The following is a 15,059-nucleotide window of genomic DNA, read 5'->3' as shown; positions in this document are numbered from 1 at the left end:
TTTTTTTTTTTTTTGAGTTGAAGTCTCACTCCGTTGCCCAGACTGGAGTGCAGTGGCACTCTCCTGACCACCGTAGCCTCAACCTGCTAGGCTCCGGCGATCCTTCTGCCTCAGTCTTCCAAGTAGCAGGAACTACAAGTGAGCACTACCATGTCCTGCTAATTTTTTTTTATTTATTGTAGAGATGAGGTCTTGCCAAGTTGCCCGGGCAGGTCTCGAACCCACGGGCTCATGCAATCCATTCACCTCTGCCTCCCAAAGCACTGGGATTACAGGCTGAGTCACCGAGCCCGGCCTATCTAAACTTTTTTTTTTTTTTTTTTGAGTTGGAGTCCCACTCTGTCGCCCACACTGGAGTGCAGTGGCCGCTTCCGGCCACCGCAGCCTCGACCTGCTGGGCTCCGGCGATCCTTCCAGCTCGGCCTTCCGAGTAGCTGGAACTACAGGCACGCACTACCACACCCGGCTAATTTTTTTGATTTATTGTAGAGATGAGGTCTCGCCAAGTTGCCCAGGTGGGTCTCGAACCCGCGGGCTCAGGCAATCCACTCACCTCGGCCTCCCAAAGTGCTGGGATTACAGGCTGAGCCACCGAGCCCGGCCCTATCTAAACTTTTTAACCAAAGGACTCCTTAATGGAAAAGGAGAAAATGCAAGCTAAGGAAATAGGTCAAATTTGCTGGCTATAATAACATAAAATTTTTGTCACATGTTTTATTGTGAAGTTTCCATATCATGCTTCAATATATACATGTTTGTTTTAATGTGAAATTAATGCTTTCCCCTAAAATTGTAAAGTAAAATTGACACTCCAGAAAGATATGTCTTATTTATTCTGCCACATATCACCAGAGATTTTTTTTTTTTTTTTTTTGAATAAGAGTCTCACTCTGTCGCCCAGGCTGGAATGCAGTGGCACGCTCATGGCCACCACAACCTCAACCTGCAGGGGGCTCAGGTGATCCTTCCACCTCAGTCCTCTAATAGGCATGCACCACCACGCCTAGTTAACTTTTTTTTTTAATTATAGAGATGCGGTCTTGCCAAGTTGCCCTGGCTAGTCTTGAACCTGTGGGCTCAGGCAATCCTCTCACCTCAGCTTCCCAAAGTGCTGGGATTATAGGCATGAGCCACTGCACCTGGCCTCCAGGAATATATCATTTAAGATATATCAGGTCAAAGGCCTAACATCTAGGATCTACAAGGAACTCAAATGGGCCAAAAGGAAAAAAACAAACAGCCCCATTAAAAAGTAGGCAAAAGACATGAACAGACACTTCTCAAAAGAAGATAAACGGGCAGCCAACAGACACATGAAAAAGTGCTAGCCGGGCTCGATGGCTCAGCCTATAATCCCGCGCCTTTGGGAGGCTGAGGTGAGTGGATTGCCTGAGCCCGCGGGTTCGAGACCCGCCTGGGCAGCGAGACCTCATCTCTACAATAAATCAAAAAATCAGCCGGGCGTGGTAGCGCGCGCCTGTAATTCCAGCTACTTGGAAAGCTGAGGCGGAAGGATCACCAGAGCCCAGCAGGTCGAGGCTGCGGTGGCCGGGAGCGGCCACTGCACTCCAGTCTGGGCGACAGAGTGAGACTCCAACTCAAAAAAAAAAGAAAAAGAAAAAGTGCTCAGCCTCACTCATCATCAGAGAAATGCAAATCAAAACTACATTGAGATATCATCTAACTCCAGTAAGAATGGCCATCATTAATAAAACAAACAACAAATAGGTGCTGGCGAGGATGAGGAGAAAAAGGCAAGCATCTACACTGCTGGTGGGAATGCAAACTAGTGTATCCTCTTTGGAAGACAGTGTGGTGATTTCTGAACGAACTAGAAATTGACCTTCCATATAACTCAGCAATCCCCCTACTGGGAATAAATCCAGAGGAACAAAAATCATTCTACAAAAAAGATACCTGCACATGCATGTTTGTTGCAGCTCTATTCACAATAGTAAAAACATGGAACTAACAATGCTGCCCATCGAAGCTGGACTGGATTTTTAAAAGATGTGGTACATATATACAATGCAATATTATGCAGCCATAAAGAAGGAAAAACATATGGATTTTGCAGCAACTTGGATGGATTTAGAGTTATCATACTCAATGATCTATCACCGAAACAAAGAACAGAGTACCATATGTTCTCAGTCATAAGCAGACCTCGAACAATTATTATAATACTATAAGAAAGGGATTGGCAGTAGCGGGAAACTGCCGGTGGGGGGTGGTGGAATTGGCAGTTGAGGGAAACTGCCTGCCAGGGGAAGGAGGGGCACACTTCATCAACAAGGGACCTGCATAATGAATATCTGTATACCTAACCCTGAATTATACCCCACATCTTTAAAATTTAAAAAAAAATTAAAATTAAAAAAAGAGATAAGCACAGTGGCTCATGTCTATAATCCCAGCACTTTGCGAGGCTGAGGCAAGAGGATTACTTGAGCCCAGGAGTTCAAGATCAGTCAGGGCAACATAGTGAGACTCTGCCCTTACAAAAAAATAAAAAAATTAGCTGAGCATGGTGGCATGTGCCTATGATCCAAAGTACTCAGGAGGAAGGATTGTCTGAGCTGGGAGGTCAAAACTGTGGTGACCTGTGATTGTGCCACCACATTCCAGCCTGGGTGACAGAGTGAGCCTTGGATGAAAAAAAAAGAAAAAAGCATGTCTTATTGTTTAACTCAGAACATAATATGAAAGTCATAAATGACTATAGGAAATTAACAGCTAAGGTATAACTACCCTAAAACATGAATATTTTTTTAAACTGTATCTTAGAAAAGTTTACTTGAGGTAACATAATATTTGGTTTGGGGCCTAATAAGGATAGTAAGAATATTAGTGTTTCTGTGACACCAAAAGAGAATGGGTTCCCTAACCAGATACCAAGAAGGTTCTGGGTCACTTGAGTACTCCAACAGCAGAAAACACAACAGAGCCTTTCTTCTGACTCTGCTTAGCAAGAAATTGTTTGATCTTAATCTGATTTCCCAAGCTGGTTTTCCTAATAGTAAAGAGAATTGACCAGAAACAACCCAGGTATTCCAGTCCATTTAGCATTTGTATTTCTCAAAGTAAATTAGTTAGACAGCATTCTGCTTTGTTTGTCAATGTCTTGTGAATTAGTTTGCTACGAATTCATCATTCCTGATAAGCTAATATATTTAAGTTTTAGAAACCAAAGCTGGGGGAGATACAACATCAATAAGGGTACCTGATCTCAAACCAGGCAAAGTAGAGACCAAAGGGAGGCCCAAACTTTACCTATACAATGACCACTTGTATACCTAATCCTAAATTGTACCCCACATCTATAAAATACAATTTAAAAAAGGAAACCAAAGCTTAGGAACAATAAGGATATTATCAAACAATCACTACCTGATAAAAGCCTAACCAAAATATCCAGCCAATCCTGTCTTTATGTAGCATATATTCTACCTTTGAAGTAAGCAAAACAAATATACATTTCCCAGATGTGAATATTATATATCATATCAATCACGCTTCATTAAAGTGGTAACCTTATCTAAAAAGCATGCTGTTAAAACAACTTTCCCAATGTCATCTCACAAAATAAAATAGGGACCTCTAGGTTCAAAGAGATCAATATACTACTCCAGAGTTCCCGTAGGAGATGATCCACAGGCAGTCAAACCTCTTTCAACTTTCAAGTCAATTAAAAGGAGGCCTAAAAATGACACTTCTGAAAAAATTACAAATACTGTTCTGTCCAGTCAAATCTAGTCTATATGTAAGCTACAAAGTAAATATTTGCCTTCCACATTTTATGTTTAAAGGAACCACATGCAATACTTACTTATCTTATGGGAAAAGAAAAATATCAGCCGGGCTCAGTGGCTCAGCCGGTAATCCCAGCGCTTTGGGAGGCTGAGGTGAGTGGACTGCCTGAGCCCACGGGTTCGTGACCCGTGGGCAACTTGGAAAGACCTCATCTCTACAATAAGTCAAAAATTAGCCGGGCGTGGTAGCACGCGCCTGTAGTTCCAGCTACTTGGAAGGCTGAGGTGGAAGGATCGCCGGAGCCCAGCAGGTCGAGGCTGTGGTGGCCGGGAGCGGCCACTACACTCCAATCTGGGTGACAGAGTGAGACTCCAACTCAAAAAAAAAAAAGAAAAGAAAAAAAGAAAAATATCACCATGTGTTAGGCTATACTGATTCTGAATGCAAACGTTTAATAAAATACCTCTGTTAACACATCAGCCAGTTCAGCGTGAATTTTAGTTTGTAGAGATGTTCTAGCTACATCTAAGAGGATTTTTCTTCTCATTTCCTTTTTTACTTTAATTTCTTCCAAAACTTCAAGTGCTTTTATCTTTGCAGCTTCAAATCCTTCAGCTATTATTCTAGGGTGCAGACCCTGTAACATTAATGTAAAATTATAAATAATAAAGTAAATCATGTAAAGTAAAAGTAACCTTCCATTAACACATATATCAAAAAAAGTTGCACTAATGCCACAAAATATAGTGCATGTATATAATTTATTTAAATAGCCATTTTTAGTGCTTCATGCTTGAAATTATTTCAAACTTATACAAAAAATTGAAGTCTAGTACAAAAAATTGCAAAAGTCCTTTTTATTTCCAAAAATTATGGCTATATTGTTGTCATGTGGTACTCCTCTGAATGGGCATAAAAGAAGACTCCTTTCAATGTAGAGTTAAAGAACCAGCATTGATGCGAAGAAAAGTGGTAGATAGACCACTGTGGTGTCACCACTTCACCAAGAGATCAAAGTTACTGTCACAGTAATGGGAGAGTTAGGCATTATGTGCCTCCTGATAGGATGCATTCAGTAGAACACAACAATACTTCTGTGATATTCCCACCAAAAATCTATAACCTGAGTCAAATTGAGGAAATAGGCAAATCCAAACTGAGGGACTTTTTCTACAAAATAACTGGCCTACACTTCTTAAAAATACTGACGTTATGAGGCACAAAGGGTGGCTCAGGAACTAATTCGGCTTAAAAGAGACTAAAAGGACATGACAATTGAATGCAATGTGTGAGCCTACATTTTCTTTTCGTGTTGGGGCCTCACTCTGTTGCCCAGGCTGAAGAGGGAGGATTGCTTGAGTCCAGGAGTTCAAGACTGTGGTGAGCCGTGATCATGCCACTGGACTCCAATCTGGGCAACAGAGACCCTGACTCAAAGAAATAAAGTAAAATAAAAGTTGACGTTTATTAAGCATTTGTGTTGAGCATGACTCTAAAGGCTTTATACGAATTACTTAATTTAATCCTCTCAACACTATTAAGTGGGTGTTTTATCCCTATTTCACAGATGAGGAAACCGAGACTTTAATGAATAATGTAATTTGCCCTAGATCACCAAGACAGTAAGACATGGAACCAGGGTTTAAACCATAAGACCTGACTCTAGAGCTTGTGTTATTTACCATTTTCAAAATGTTCATTGGTCTAGGACCCCACAGTCTCTCATCTCGATTACTATGAAAACCTCTGGTCCTGACTGCTAAAATTGTTGCCCATTTTGAGACTTAGTACAGTTTTTTAAAAAGTTGTCCCCCAGATATATAAATATCAATCTGACCCTATGAGTCATTAAAGTGTTGTGTTAGATCTGTAACACCACAGCATAAAGTGCAAGCTTCTTAGCTAGCATACTAGGTGCCCCCCAGTTGCCCAGATCTGGCCTTCCATCTCCTTCTCCAACTTCTTCTCCACTACTGTCCACGTCTCTTGAAATTCCAGCAACACCAAACTGTTTGTAGCTCCATATAATACCATTTTGCTTCTCTTCTCTGTGCCTTTGCTCATTTTGTTCCTACTGTCTGGAATGCCATTCTCCTCAACCCCCTCTATCTTTCATCTGGCTCACTCTTCCTCATCCTGAAGATTTAATCCTGGTCTTACTGCCTCTAGAGTGCTTCCTGATGACATAGCATAGTTTAGGATAGCCCTCCAGCCTTACTGTTTCTATCATTTCCTGTGCCTAACTCTATTACTGTATGGTCATAGAGCTTCATAACTATGTCAATGTCTGTTACCACTTTGCCCTTCCCAAATTTCTTTCTTCCTGACACAATCCTAATATCTGCTTGGGTATTCCTCTTCTGTTTCTACTTCAAAGGAAGCTTACCCTATCCCTACCTCAAGGAGTGGATCCTGATTAGTCTAAGTCAATTCCCCTAAAAACTGTTATTGGATTAGGATGGACATAAAACTAAAGTTGAGCTGGCTTGGTGGCTCAGCCTATAATCCTGCGCCTTTGGGAGGCTGAGGTGAGTGGATTGCCTGAGCCCACAGGTTCGAGACCTGCCTAGGCAACTTGGCGAGACCTCATCTCTACAATAAACCAAAAATCAAAATGAGCCGGGCATGGTAGCATGCGCCTGTAGTTCCAGCTCCTTGGAAGGCTGAGGCGGAAGGATCGCCGGAGCCCAGCAGGTCAAGGCTGCGGTGGCCAGGAGCAGCCACTGCACTCCAGTCTGGGTGACAGAGTGAGACTCCAACTCAAAAAAAAAAAAAAAACTAAAGTTGGCCCAATTATACTACAGGAAGGATTTATATTGTGAATATTTTCTTTTGCCCTCTTGCTGAGTATTACTAAGGGACACGGTCAGCCCTGATTTCCTCTGAAAGTCTTATACTCAGGATGAAAATAATCCTTAGGATGGAACAGCATTGGGAGTGGAATTGCTAGGAGACAAAGGACTTGAGTACTTGAACTGACTGACTTCTGTAATCATTCAACCTTAGAAAGCCTGCCTTATCTCTCAATGTTCCATTATGGGAGATAATAATTTCCTTATTGTTTAAGTGAATTTTAGTCAAGTTGCTACTGTTTACAGCCAAGTGGCAGGTACTAAATAATAGACAATTCCCAAAAACAAATGGAACACAAAGAAGTAATAATTCTAGCACTTTGACCAGGTTATGCTTTGCTGAAATGATTCCTGAGAGTAAAAATTAAAATACTTAATTAGACAAAAGAGATAAATAATGCCAAGAAAATAATATAGACTAAACAAAGACACCAAGGTGGAAATGTGATGATTTCAGAGGCTAGTGAATGAAGACGTCTGGCTACAGTAGATGGTTTATAAAGGAAAATCAAACTAGAAAGATAGGCAAACTTACAATGTAGAAAATCTTCAATATTTTTTCTCCAAGTTATTTGTTTTAAAGATGCATAATTTGGTTTCAACTTTATTAGTGTGTTTTCTTTCTTAGGCAATTACCCATGGGTACATGGGTAAATTTTAACCTTTTTATCTATCTTAAATATTTTATTTTAAAGAGGTATATAATTTCAGTAAAAGACATTATTTTGTCAAAAAAATTCATTATTTTTGCATTTATAATTGTACAAGAATATGTTTATTAAAATTAACTTTTATTCTCTGATAATTAAACCATTTTACTAGTAAAAAAACTTTCCACTCAAAATAAAATGTGAATTATATGAAATTGTAATACCTCAGAAATGTAAAGATCAGCTTGTTTTAGTAACTCTCCAATAATTAGAACATTTGAAGTAGTACCATCCCCTGTGATGTCATCCTGAGCTGTTGCTACTTTTGCTATCAAGGAGGCTGTTGGATGTTGAATTTGCTGGAAAAGGTAAGCAACATATTAAAAAAGATAGAGGATGAGATAAGGAAGTAGGCAACCGAAAACAAGATAACCTAAGGGTCAACAGTAAAATTAAGAAATGAAATAAGTTTCTTTCTACAAGTTTACAAATTTTATATTATCACTACTTAAATGTCAAGTCCAAAATTTAAAAAGTGAGAAGTAATGAGGTCTGAACATCTTATAAAAGACTTTGCTTCAGAATGCAGTGACATTTCCAAAATAAGATTAAATCCTTCAATCTCAAAGATGAATTCATTTATTAAAATTGCAAAGGATTTTTTATTTTCCCATGATTACAAAGAACATAATGGAATGTTCTTAAAAGATACTATTAATGTTTAAGTATCCATAAGTTATTACTTGGACTATACAAATATTTGGAAACAACCAAAAAACATTTTTTATTGAGGTTTAATCCAACAAGTACGTCTCAAGACTGTCATATTTATTTAGCTGCAGGCTTGGCTTAAAGATATACAAGTTGTACTATGTTTTTAATTAAGGCTGATTAAGGTTTACTGACGTCAGCAGCAGCAGCTCACCATCTCATGGAGCAGAACATTGCCATCTTTGGTGAGTCTGATGTCACCTGTACCAGAAACAAGCCTGTTCAGAGAAGAGTGATGTTATTACCCTCACATGGCATGACTCAAGCAAGACACTCCCAGTGCTTGCCACTCCGCTATCTTTATTACAGAGAACTAGGCTTGGGAAAACTTCCACTGTACCATAGGGAGATACTATGGTGATTACCACCATTTGCTGCTCATAGAATTACTTCTCCCCAGATGGACTGCTTATGGCGGTTTCATCCCAAATGGAGCATTTACAGGTTTAAAGATAAAAGCAGTTCATGAGTTATGAACAATGGTTCCGTCAAAGACTATTTGGAAGTCTACAAAGCACAAACTTGCAAATTTCCTGCAGGTTTTTTATTTTGGTGAATGTTCTCATTCAGTCACTCAACTCAGTTTCCTTCACCCCTTATTAGGCTACCAAATTCTATCAATCCTACAGCCTAAATGTCTCTTGAGTCTGCCCCCTTCTCTCCATTTCTATCTACTGTCATCATCATCTCTACTTAGCATCCTGATATCTCCAAATTTAAACCTACCCTCCATACTGCATTTATCTTTCTAAACGCAACTCTCTGATTTAAAAAAAAAAATCCTTCAATGATTTTTTTTTAAGACACAGGGTTTCGCTCCACCACCCAGGCTGGAGTTAGGAGTACAGTGGCACAATCATAGCTCACTGCAGCTTCAACTCCTGGGCTCAAATGATTCTCCCTCCTCAGTCTCTGTAAGAACTAGGACTACAGGCATGAGCCACCACACCTGGCTAATTATTTTATTTTATTGTAGTAACGGGGGTCTTGCTACATTGACCGGGCTGATCTCAAACTCTTTGTTTTTTGTTTTTTTTTTTTGAGTTGGAGTCTCACTCTGGAGTGTAAGTGGCCGCTCCCGACCTGCTGGGCTCCGGCGATCCTTCCGCCTCAGCCTTCCAAGTAGCTGGAACTACAGGCGCGCGCTACCACACCCCGCTAATTTTTTGATTTATTGTAGAGATGAGGTCTTACCAAGTTGCCCAGGCGGGTCTCGAACCCGCAGGCTCAGGCAATCCACCCACCTCAGCCTCCCAAAGGCGAGGGATTACAGGCTAAGCCACCTAGCCCGGCTGATCTCAAACTCTTGGCCGCAAGTGATCCTCCTTCTTCAGCTTCCTAAAGTCCTGGGATTACAGGCATGAGCCACCATGCTAGGCTGCCTTCAGTGATTTTTACATTCTCCAAACGAACTTAGCAATGACATACTCGACCTTTCCCAATCTGGTTTATGTCTATCTTTCCTGCCTCAAACACTGGCAAATCCTTTGGTTTCCCTGAATACACCATGCTTAGGTTTTGTATCTGTTGGGTTTCTTATTCCTGAAATTACTTTGCCTAGAAGGCCTTTACTCCCTTCTCCAACAGGTGAACTCTTATTCCTCTTTCAAGATTATGATTAAACTTTTTTTTATCATGTTATTTAAGAAGTTTTTCCTTCTGCCATCAGTAATTAGTCCCTTTCCCCAGTGTAATCATATGCATCTATATATAATTAGATGCATATGATTATCTGTCTCTACCAGATCTCCTAAAGAACAGAAACTGTCATTTCTGCATTCCCAGCACCTAGTACATAAGTGCCCTCTTTTACCGTTAATAGTAATTTGTTTTGCTAATTCCTGTGAGCATGTACCTCTCCTCGTACACTCTTTTGCTCTCACTAGTCTCTTTTCCTCACTCTTATCTAAAGAAAATGTTGCTACATAAATGTATGCTGAAAGGATGAACAGATATGAAGAAGCGCAGGCCAAGAGAGTCAAGTAGAACTTGGATTTGAACCCAGGGCTTCCTGGCTCCAAAGCCCCCTCCACTACAACAAGCTGCTATACATAAACCAAACTATCTGTCCAATTCATGGACTAAGGGCATATAGTCTTAAAGAGCAGAGGAGTTAAATGCTTTATATTTCCAATGAGACACTAAATGAACCTTCTAATCACAGAAGACCCTTAACGAGCAGGGAAGGGGCCGTCACAACTCCATCCATGTGGCCCTTCCCTCGGGGAGGCTTTTCTTCCTCTCCCCCACCAAACTACTGATGCCTCCGGGCAGGAGTGAGAGTGAGGGAAACCAGGCCCGCGGGAGCGTCCTCCCGCTCCAATATCCGCGGAACGGCTGCCTCGAGGCCGCCAGACACCTTCTCGAGCCCCCGGCGGCCAAACCGCCGCTCCAATCGCCGCCTCACATTTTCATGGTGCCCTTAGGACCCAAGGTGGTCCGCAGCACATCCTGCAGCCCTCGGGCGGCGCATATATTGATCGCCAAGGCTGCCTGGGCCCGAGCCACCTCTGCCTTGGAGTTTACAGCACTTATCGCAGCCATGGCGCGACCGTTAAGTGCAAAAACAGCTTCAGTCGCGATATTCAGCAAAAACCCTGACGCCCCACCCCACATTCCTGAGCTTCGGCCAATCATCGCCCGGAGGGAAGTGACGTCATCAGGCCTCGCCGAGACGGAAGCCAGAATCGCCTGGACTCTGGTCGCCGTCATGGCGTCCTCCGCTTCGGCTCGGACTGCGTCTGGAAAGCGAGTGGTGAGCCAGGAAGAACTGCGGCGATTGATGAAGGAGAAACAGCGTCTGAGCAACAATCGGAAACGGATAGAATCCCCATTTGCGAAGTACAACCGTTTGGGGCAGCTGAGCTGTGTCCTGTGTAACACCCCGGTGAAGAGCGAGCTCCTGTGGCAGACTCACGTCCTGGGAAAGCAGCACCGAGAGAAAGTGGCCGAGCTGAAAGGGGCGAAGGAAGCCACCCAGGGTACGTCCGCCAGCTCCGCTCCTCAGTCCGCCAAGAGGAAGGCTCCCGACGCAGACTGCCAGGATGTCAAGAGAGCCAAGTCTTCCTCGATGCCTCAGGTACAGCCCTCCACGTCCGCTTTGCCCACCAACTTTGACAGAACAGTAAAGGAGTCCACTAGAGCGACTTCCAGTAAGCATTTGGGACTCGGTTTGCTGCCTGATTATGAAGATGAGGAGGAGGAGGAAGAGGAAGAGGAGGGAGGAGGAGAAAGAAAAAGGGAGGACGCCAGCAAGCCCGACGCACAGGGCAAGGAACACTCGCTTTCATCCTCGCGGGAACTAACAAGTGGTGTGCTGTCAAACGATTTGTTTAATACAAATCCTCCCAAGGCCCCCATAATTCCTCATTCAGGGTCAATCGAAAAAGCAGAAGTACATGAAAAAGTGGTGGAAAGGAGAGAAAACACCGCGGAAGCATTACCGGAAGGTTTTTTTGACGACCCTGAGGTAGATGCAAAGGTACGAAAGGTTGATGCCCCAAAGGATCAGATGGACAAGGAATGGGACGAATTTCAAAAAGCCATGAGGCAGGTCAACACTATTTCCGAAGCCATAGTTGCTGAAGAGGATGAGGAGGGACGGTTGGACCGCCAGATTGGGGAGATCGATGAACAGATAGAATGTTACCGCCGAGTGGAAAAACTGCGGAATCGCCAGGATGAAATAAAAAATAAGCTTAAAGAGATCCTTACCATAAAAGAACTGCAGAAAAAGGAAGAGGAACATACTGACAGCGATGATGAGGGAGAACTACAGGATTTGTTGTCTCAGGATTGGAGAGTGAAAGGGGCATTGTTGTAACGTTTTAAAGACCTGAAATTTCTTATCAGATCTGCTCTTGTATAAAAAGTGTTGTCTTTCAGTATATTAGTCACTTCATGCCTAGAGATTTAAGTATTTAACTGGATTGTTTAGATAAGATGAGCCAGTGAGCTACAGAACTTTGGAAAGTGTAAAATATTTTTAAAGTAAAGTTGTTTTTGACATTTTTGAAGTGTTGTATACCAAAATGCCAACTTTTTCACAACAGGCTTAACTATATAATTTTGAGGTGTAAAATCTGTAAGTTGTAAATACTGTACATATTAAATATATATTTACTTAATTCTGTTTTGAAACTTTTTACTAGAAGTCAGATCAACAGACAGGCTTTTAGATGAACACTCAGTGTGGAATTGGGGAGTATATGTCTTTTTCTAACCCCTAAATCAAGCCCAGAAGTTTTATTTTGTTTTGGGGGATTTTTTTAGAACACTGCTCATAAACGTAAGTCATTGTAGGTTAATCAGTTAATTAGTATCCTGAGTTTAAAAACAACTTTAGGAGAACATCAAGAAATATATGCCAAACATTATCAATCTTCTTTTTTTTTTTTTTTTGAGTTGGAGTTTCACTCCATTGCCCAGACTGGAATGCAGTGGCCGCTCCCAGCCACCACAGCCTCGACCCGCTGGGCTCCAGCAATCCTTCTGCCTCAGCATTACTAATCTTCTTAAACTAAAGTTTCTCTTAACTAGACCAATGATGGTCAGATACAGTTACACATGAGAATCACCTATGAAACTTGAAACTCAAGTGCCTGAGGCCTGCCTTAACTTTCAGTGAATCTGGGGTGGGGCCCAGGCCACTGTATTTTTGAAAGCTCCCAGGTTACTCTAATATATGCCAGAATTAGAGAGTAACTTCCCTAAATCCTGAACCCATTATATTTTGGGGGACTTTTGCTTAAAAAAAAAAATGTCCATAAGTTTAGTGTCTCTTGAATGAAAGAAGTAATACCTTTTATTTCTGTTTCATCCCATCTTAAATTTTATTTTGTGGTAAATTGGGGTTCATGTTTTACAGATTCTGTCTATTTTAAGAATATTTAAGTTGTTTTTCCAACAGTAATAATTGGATCATGCTGGTCATTGATAATTTAAGTCACTCGTCCTTGGGAGATTGAGGTATTCATATAGGAAAAGGGAATTAGCTGTGTTCTGGAGGTAGAAATGAATACAGCATATTCAAGTAAAAATAAGCAATGATAATAGCTAAGACTTAACATAGTTCTTAGAATGGATCAGGCAGGGTTCTATGTGTTTTATGTATATTAACTCAGTCTAGTTTCATGAAAGCCCAAATTTTATGGAGGGGAATACCAAAAGATAAGTTTTGAAAAGACTTGAATGCTCAATGAAAGCTTCCTATTGGCAATATGGAAATTAAACCAAAGATTTTGAGCAAATAATTACATCTGTAAAAAATATGGAAGATTATTCTAGTTTTATACAGTATATAGAATGGAACAAATGGGGGATAAAGATGAGATTCAATGTTTTGTTTTTTGTTTTTAGTGTCAGTGCCTAAAAGAAGCTATCTAACACTTATTGAGCAGTTGCTGTATGCCACGCATTGTCCTACTCCCTTTGGCACAAAGTCTTTCTTGAGCTGCCAGCTGATCAGTTATAGCAACTTTAGTTTGATGACACATCCATCACTACCTCAAGTGTATGAAGTCACACATAGAATGTTCTATCATTCATAGCTTTATTATTTCAGCAAGAAAGTACAAATATGGGCTTGGATGGTAGGCCCAGTTCTACTTTGGCTAATTGTCTAGAGGAGCGCTGTTCATTTAAAATATAATGCAATACCACTTACCTGACAGGGGAGATACCATGATCATGAAGGTGGTTTTTCATGGGTGAGACTCATCCATTGCATTCTGGATGTATTGATTTCCCCAAACAAGAGAAATAAATAAAATAATGCAGGGGCGGGGCATGGTGGCTCATACCTGTACTCCCAGCCCTTAGGGAAGCCAAGGCAGGAGTTTGAGACCAGCCTGTGCAACCTAGCAAAACCCAAATAATTTTTAAAATTAGCAGGGCATGGCGTTGCATGCCAAGACTTTGAGGCTGCAGTGAGCTATGATTGTACTACTTCACGCTATCCTGAGTGACAGAATGAGGCCCTGTCTCAAAAAAAAAAAAAAAAAAGATTATATAATGCAATGCAAGGAGGATGTGAGGGTTTAAAAATTACCTATTGGGTACACTAGAAGCCCAAACCACACCATTTGGCCATTTGGCCATATGGCCATGTAACAAACCTGCACACATACCCCCTGAATAAAAAAAATAATTTTTTTTTTTTTTGAGTTGGAGTCTCACTCTGTCACCCAGACTGGAGTGCAGTGGCCGCTCCTGGCCACTGCAGCCTCGACCTGCTGGGTTCCGGTGATCCTTCCACCTCAGCCTTCCGAGTAGCCAGAATTACAGGCATGCGCTACCATGCCCGGCTGATTTTTTGATTTATTGTAGAGATGGGGGTCTCGCCAAGTTGCCCAGGCGGGTCTTGAACCCGCGGGCTCAGGCAATCCACTCACCTCAGCCTCCCAAAGCGCAGGATTACAGGCTGAGCCACCGAGCCCGGCTAAAAAAAACAATTTTAATGAAGAATATATACGTTGCAAATCATAGATACATTTTACACTTTCTAGTAGTCAAAGTAAAAAAATAGGTGAAATTAATTCTAATGTTTTTATTTAACCCAATATGTCCAAATATTAACGTTTTAATATTTAAAGATTAATGGCCAGGCGTGGTGGCTCAAACCTGTAATCCCAGTACTTTGGGAGGCCGAGGCGAGAAGACTGCCTTAGCTCAGGGGTTTGAGACCAGCCTGGGCAACTTGGTGAGACCTTGTCTCTACAATAAATCGAAAAATTAGCCAGATGTGGTAGCACGCACCTGTAGTTCCAGCTACTTAGAAGGTTGAGGCCAAAGGATCGCAGAGACCAGTAGGCTGAGGCTGCAGTGGATGTGAGTGTACCACTACACTCCAACCTGGACCACAGACTGAGACTCTGACTCAAAAAATATATATATATTAATAAGATTTTGCTTTTTTTTTTTTTTTTGAGTTGGAGTCTCACTCTGTCACCCAGACAAGTGCAGTGGCCGTTCCCGGCCACCACAGCCTCGACCTGCTGGGCTCCGGCGATCCTTCCGCCTCAACCTTCCAAGT

The 15,059-nt window shown here is 41.6% G+C and overlaps 2 protein-coding genes across 4 annotated transcripts in view; one reads left to right on the top strand and one right to left on the bottom strand.

Annotated features, from left to right (window-relative positions):
• The window catches only part of CCT6B (chaperonin containing TCP1 subunit 6B), a 57,411-nt gene extending 46,739 nt beyond the window's left edge, over positions 1–10,672 (bottom strand). For 2 of the 3 annotated variants that reach the window (XM_008057463.1, XM_008057465.1), the window contains exons 1-4: positions 10,434–10,672; positions 8,181–8,244; positions 7,480–7,614; positions 4,217–4,390 (exon numbers count right to left, since the gene is read on the bottom strand). In XM_008057463.1, the coding sequence (XP_008055654.1) occupies positions 4,217–4,390; positions 7,480–7,614; positions 8,181–8,244; positions 10,434–10,663 (603 nt within the window). In that variant the 5' untranslated portion in view covers positions 10,664–10,672. The remainder of the gene's footprint in view (positions 1–4,216; positions 4,391–7,479; positions 7,615–8,180; positions 8,245–10,433) is intronic. The other variant, XM_008057466.1, reaches the window with a different exon arrangement.
• A 33-nt stretch (positions 10,673–10,705) lies between these two features.
• ZNF830 (zinc finger protein 830) lies at positions 10,706–12,261 on the top strand. Its single transcript, XM_008057462.1, has one exon. The coding sequence runs from the start codon at positions 10,737–10,739 to the stop codon at positions 11,847–11,849; it is 1,113 nt and encodes a 370-aa protein (XP_008055653.1). The 5' UTR covers positions 10,706–10,736; the 3' UTR covers positions 11,850–12,261.
• The last annotated feature ends 2,798 nt before the right edge of the window (positions 12,262–15,059 follow it).

The sequence above is a fragment of the Carlito syrichta genome, unplaced genomic scaffold, assembly GCF_000164805.1.
Source record: "Carlito syrichta isolate Samal-C Ts95f unplaced genomic scaffold, Tarsius_syrichta-2.0.1 Scaffold303021, whole genome shotgun sequence".
Classification (NCBI taxonomy): Eukaryota; Metazoa; Chordata; class Mammalia; order Primates; family Tarsiidae; genus Carlito; species Carlito syrichta.
This window is presented reverse-complemented; position numbering and strand designations above follow the sequence as displayed.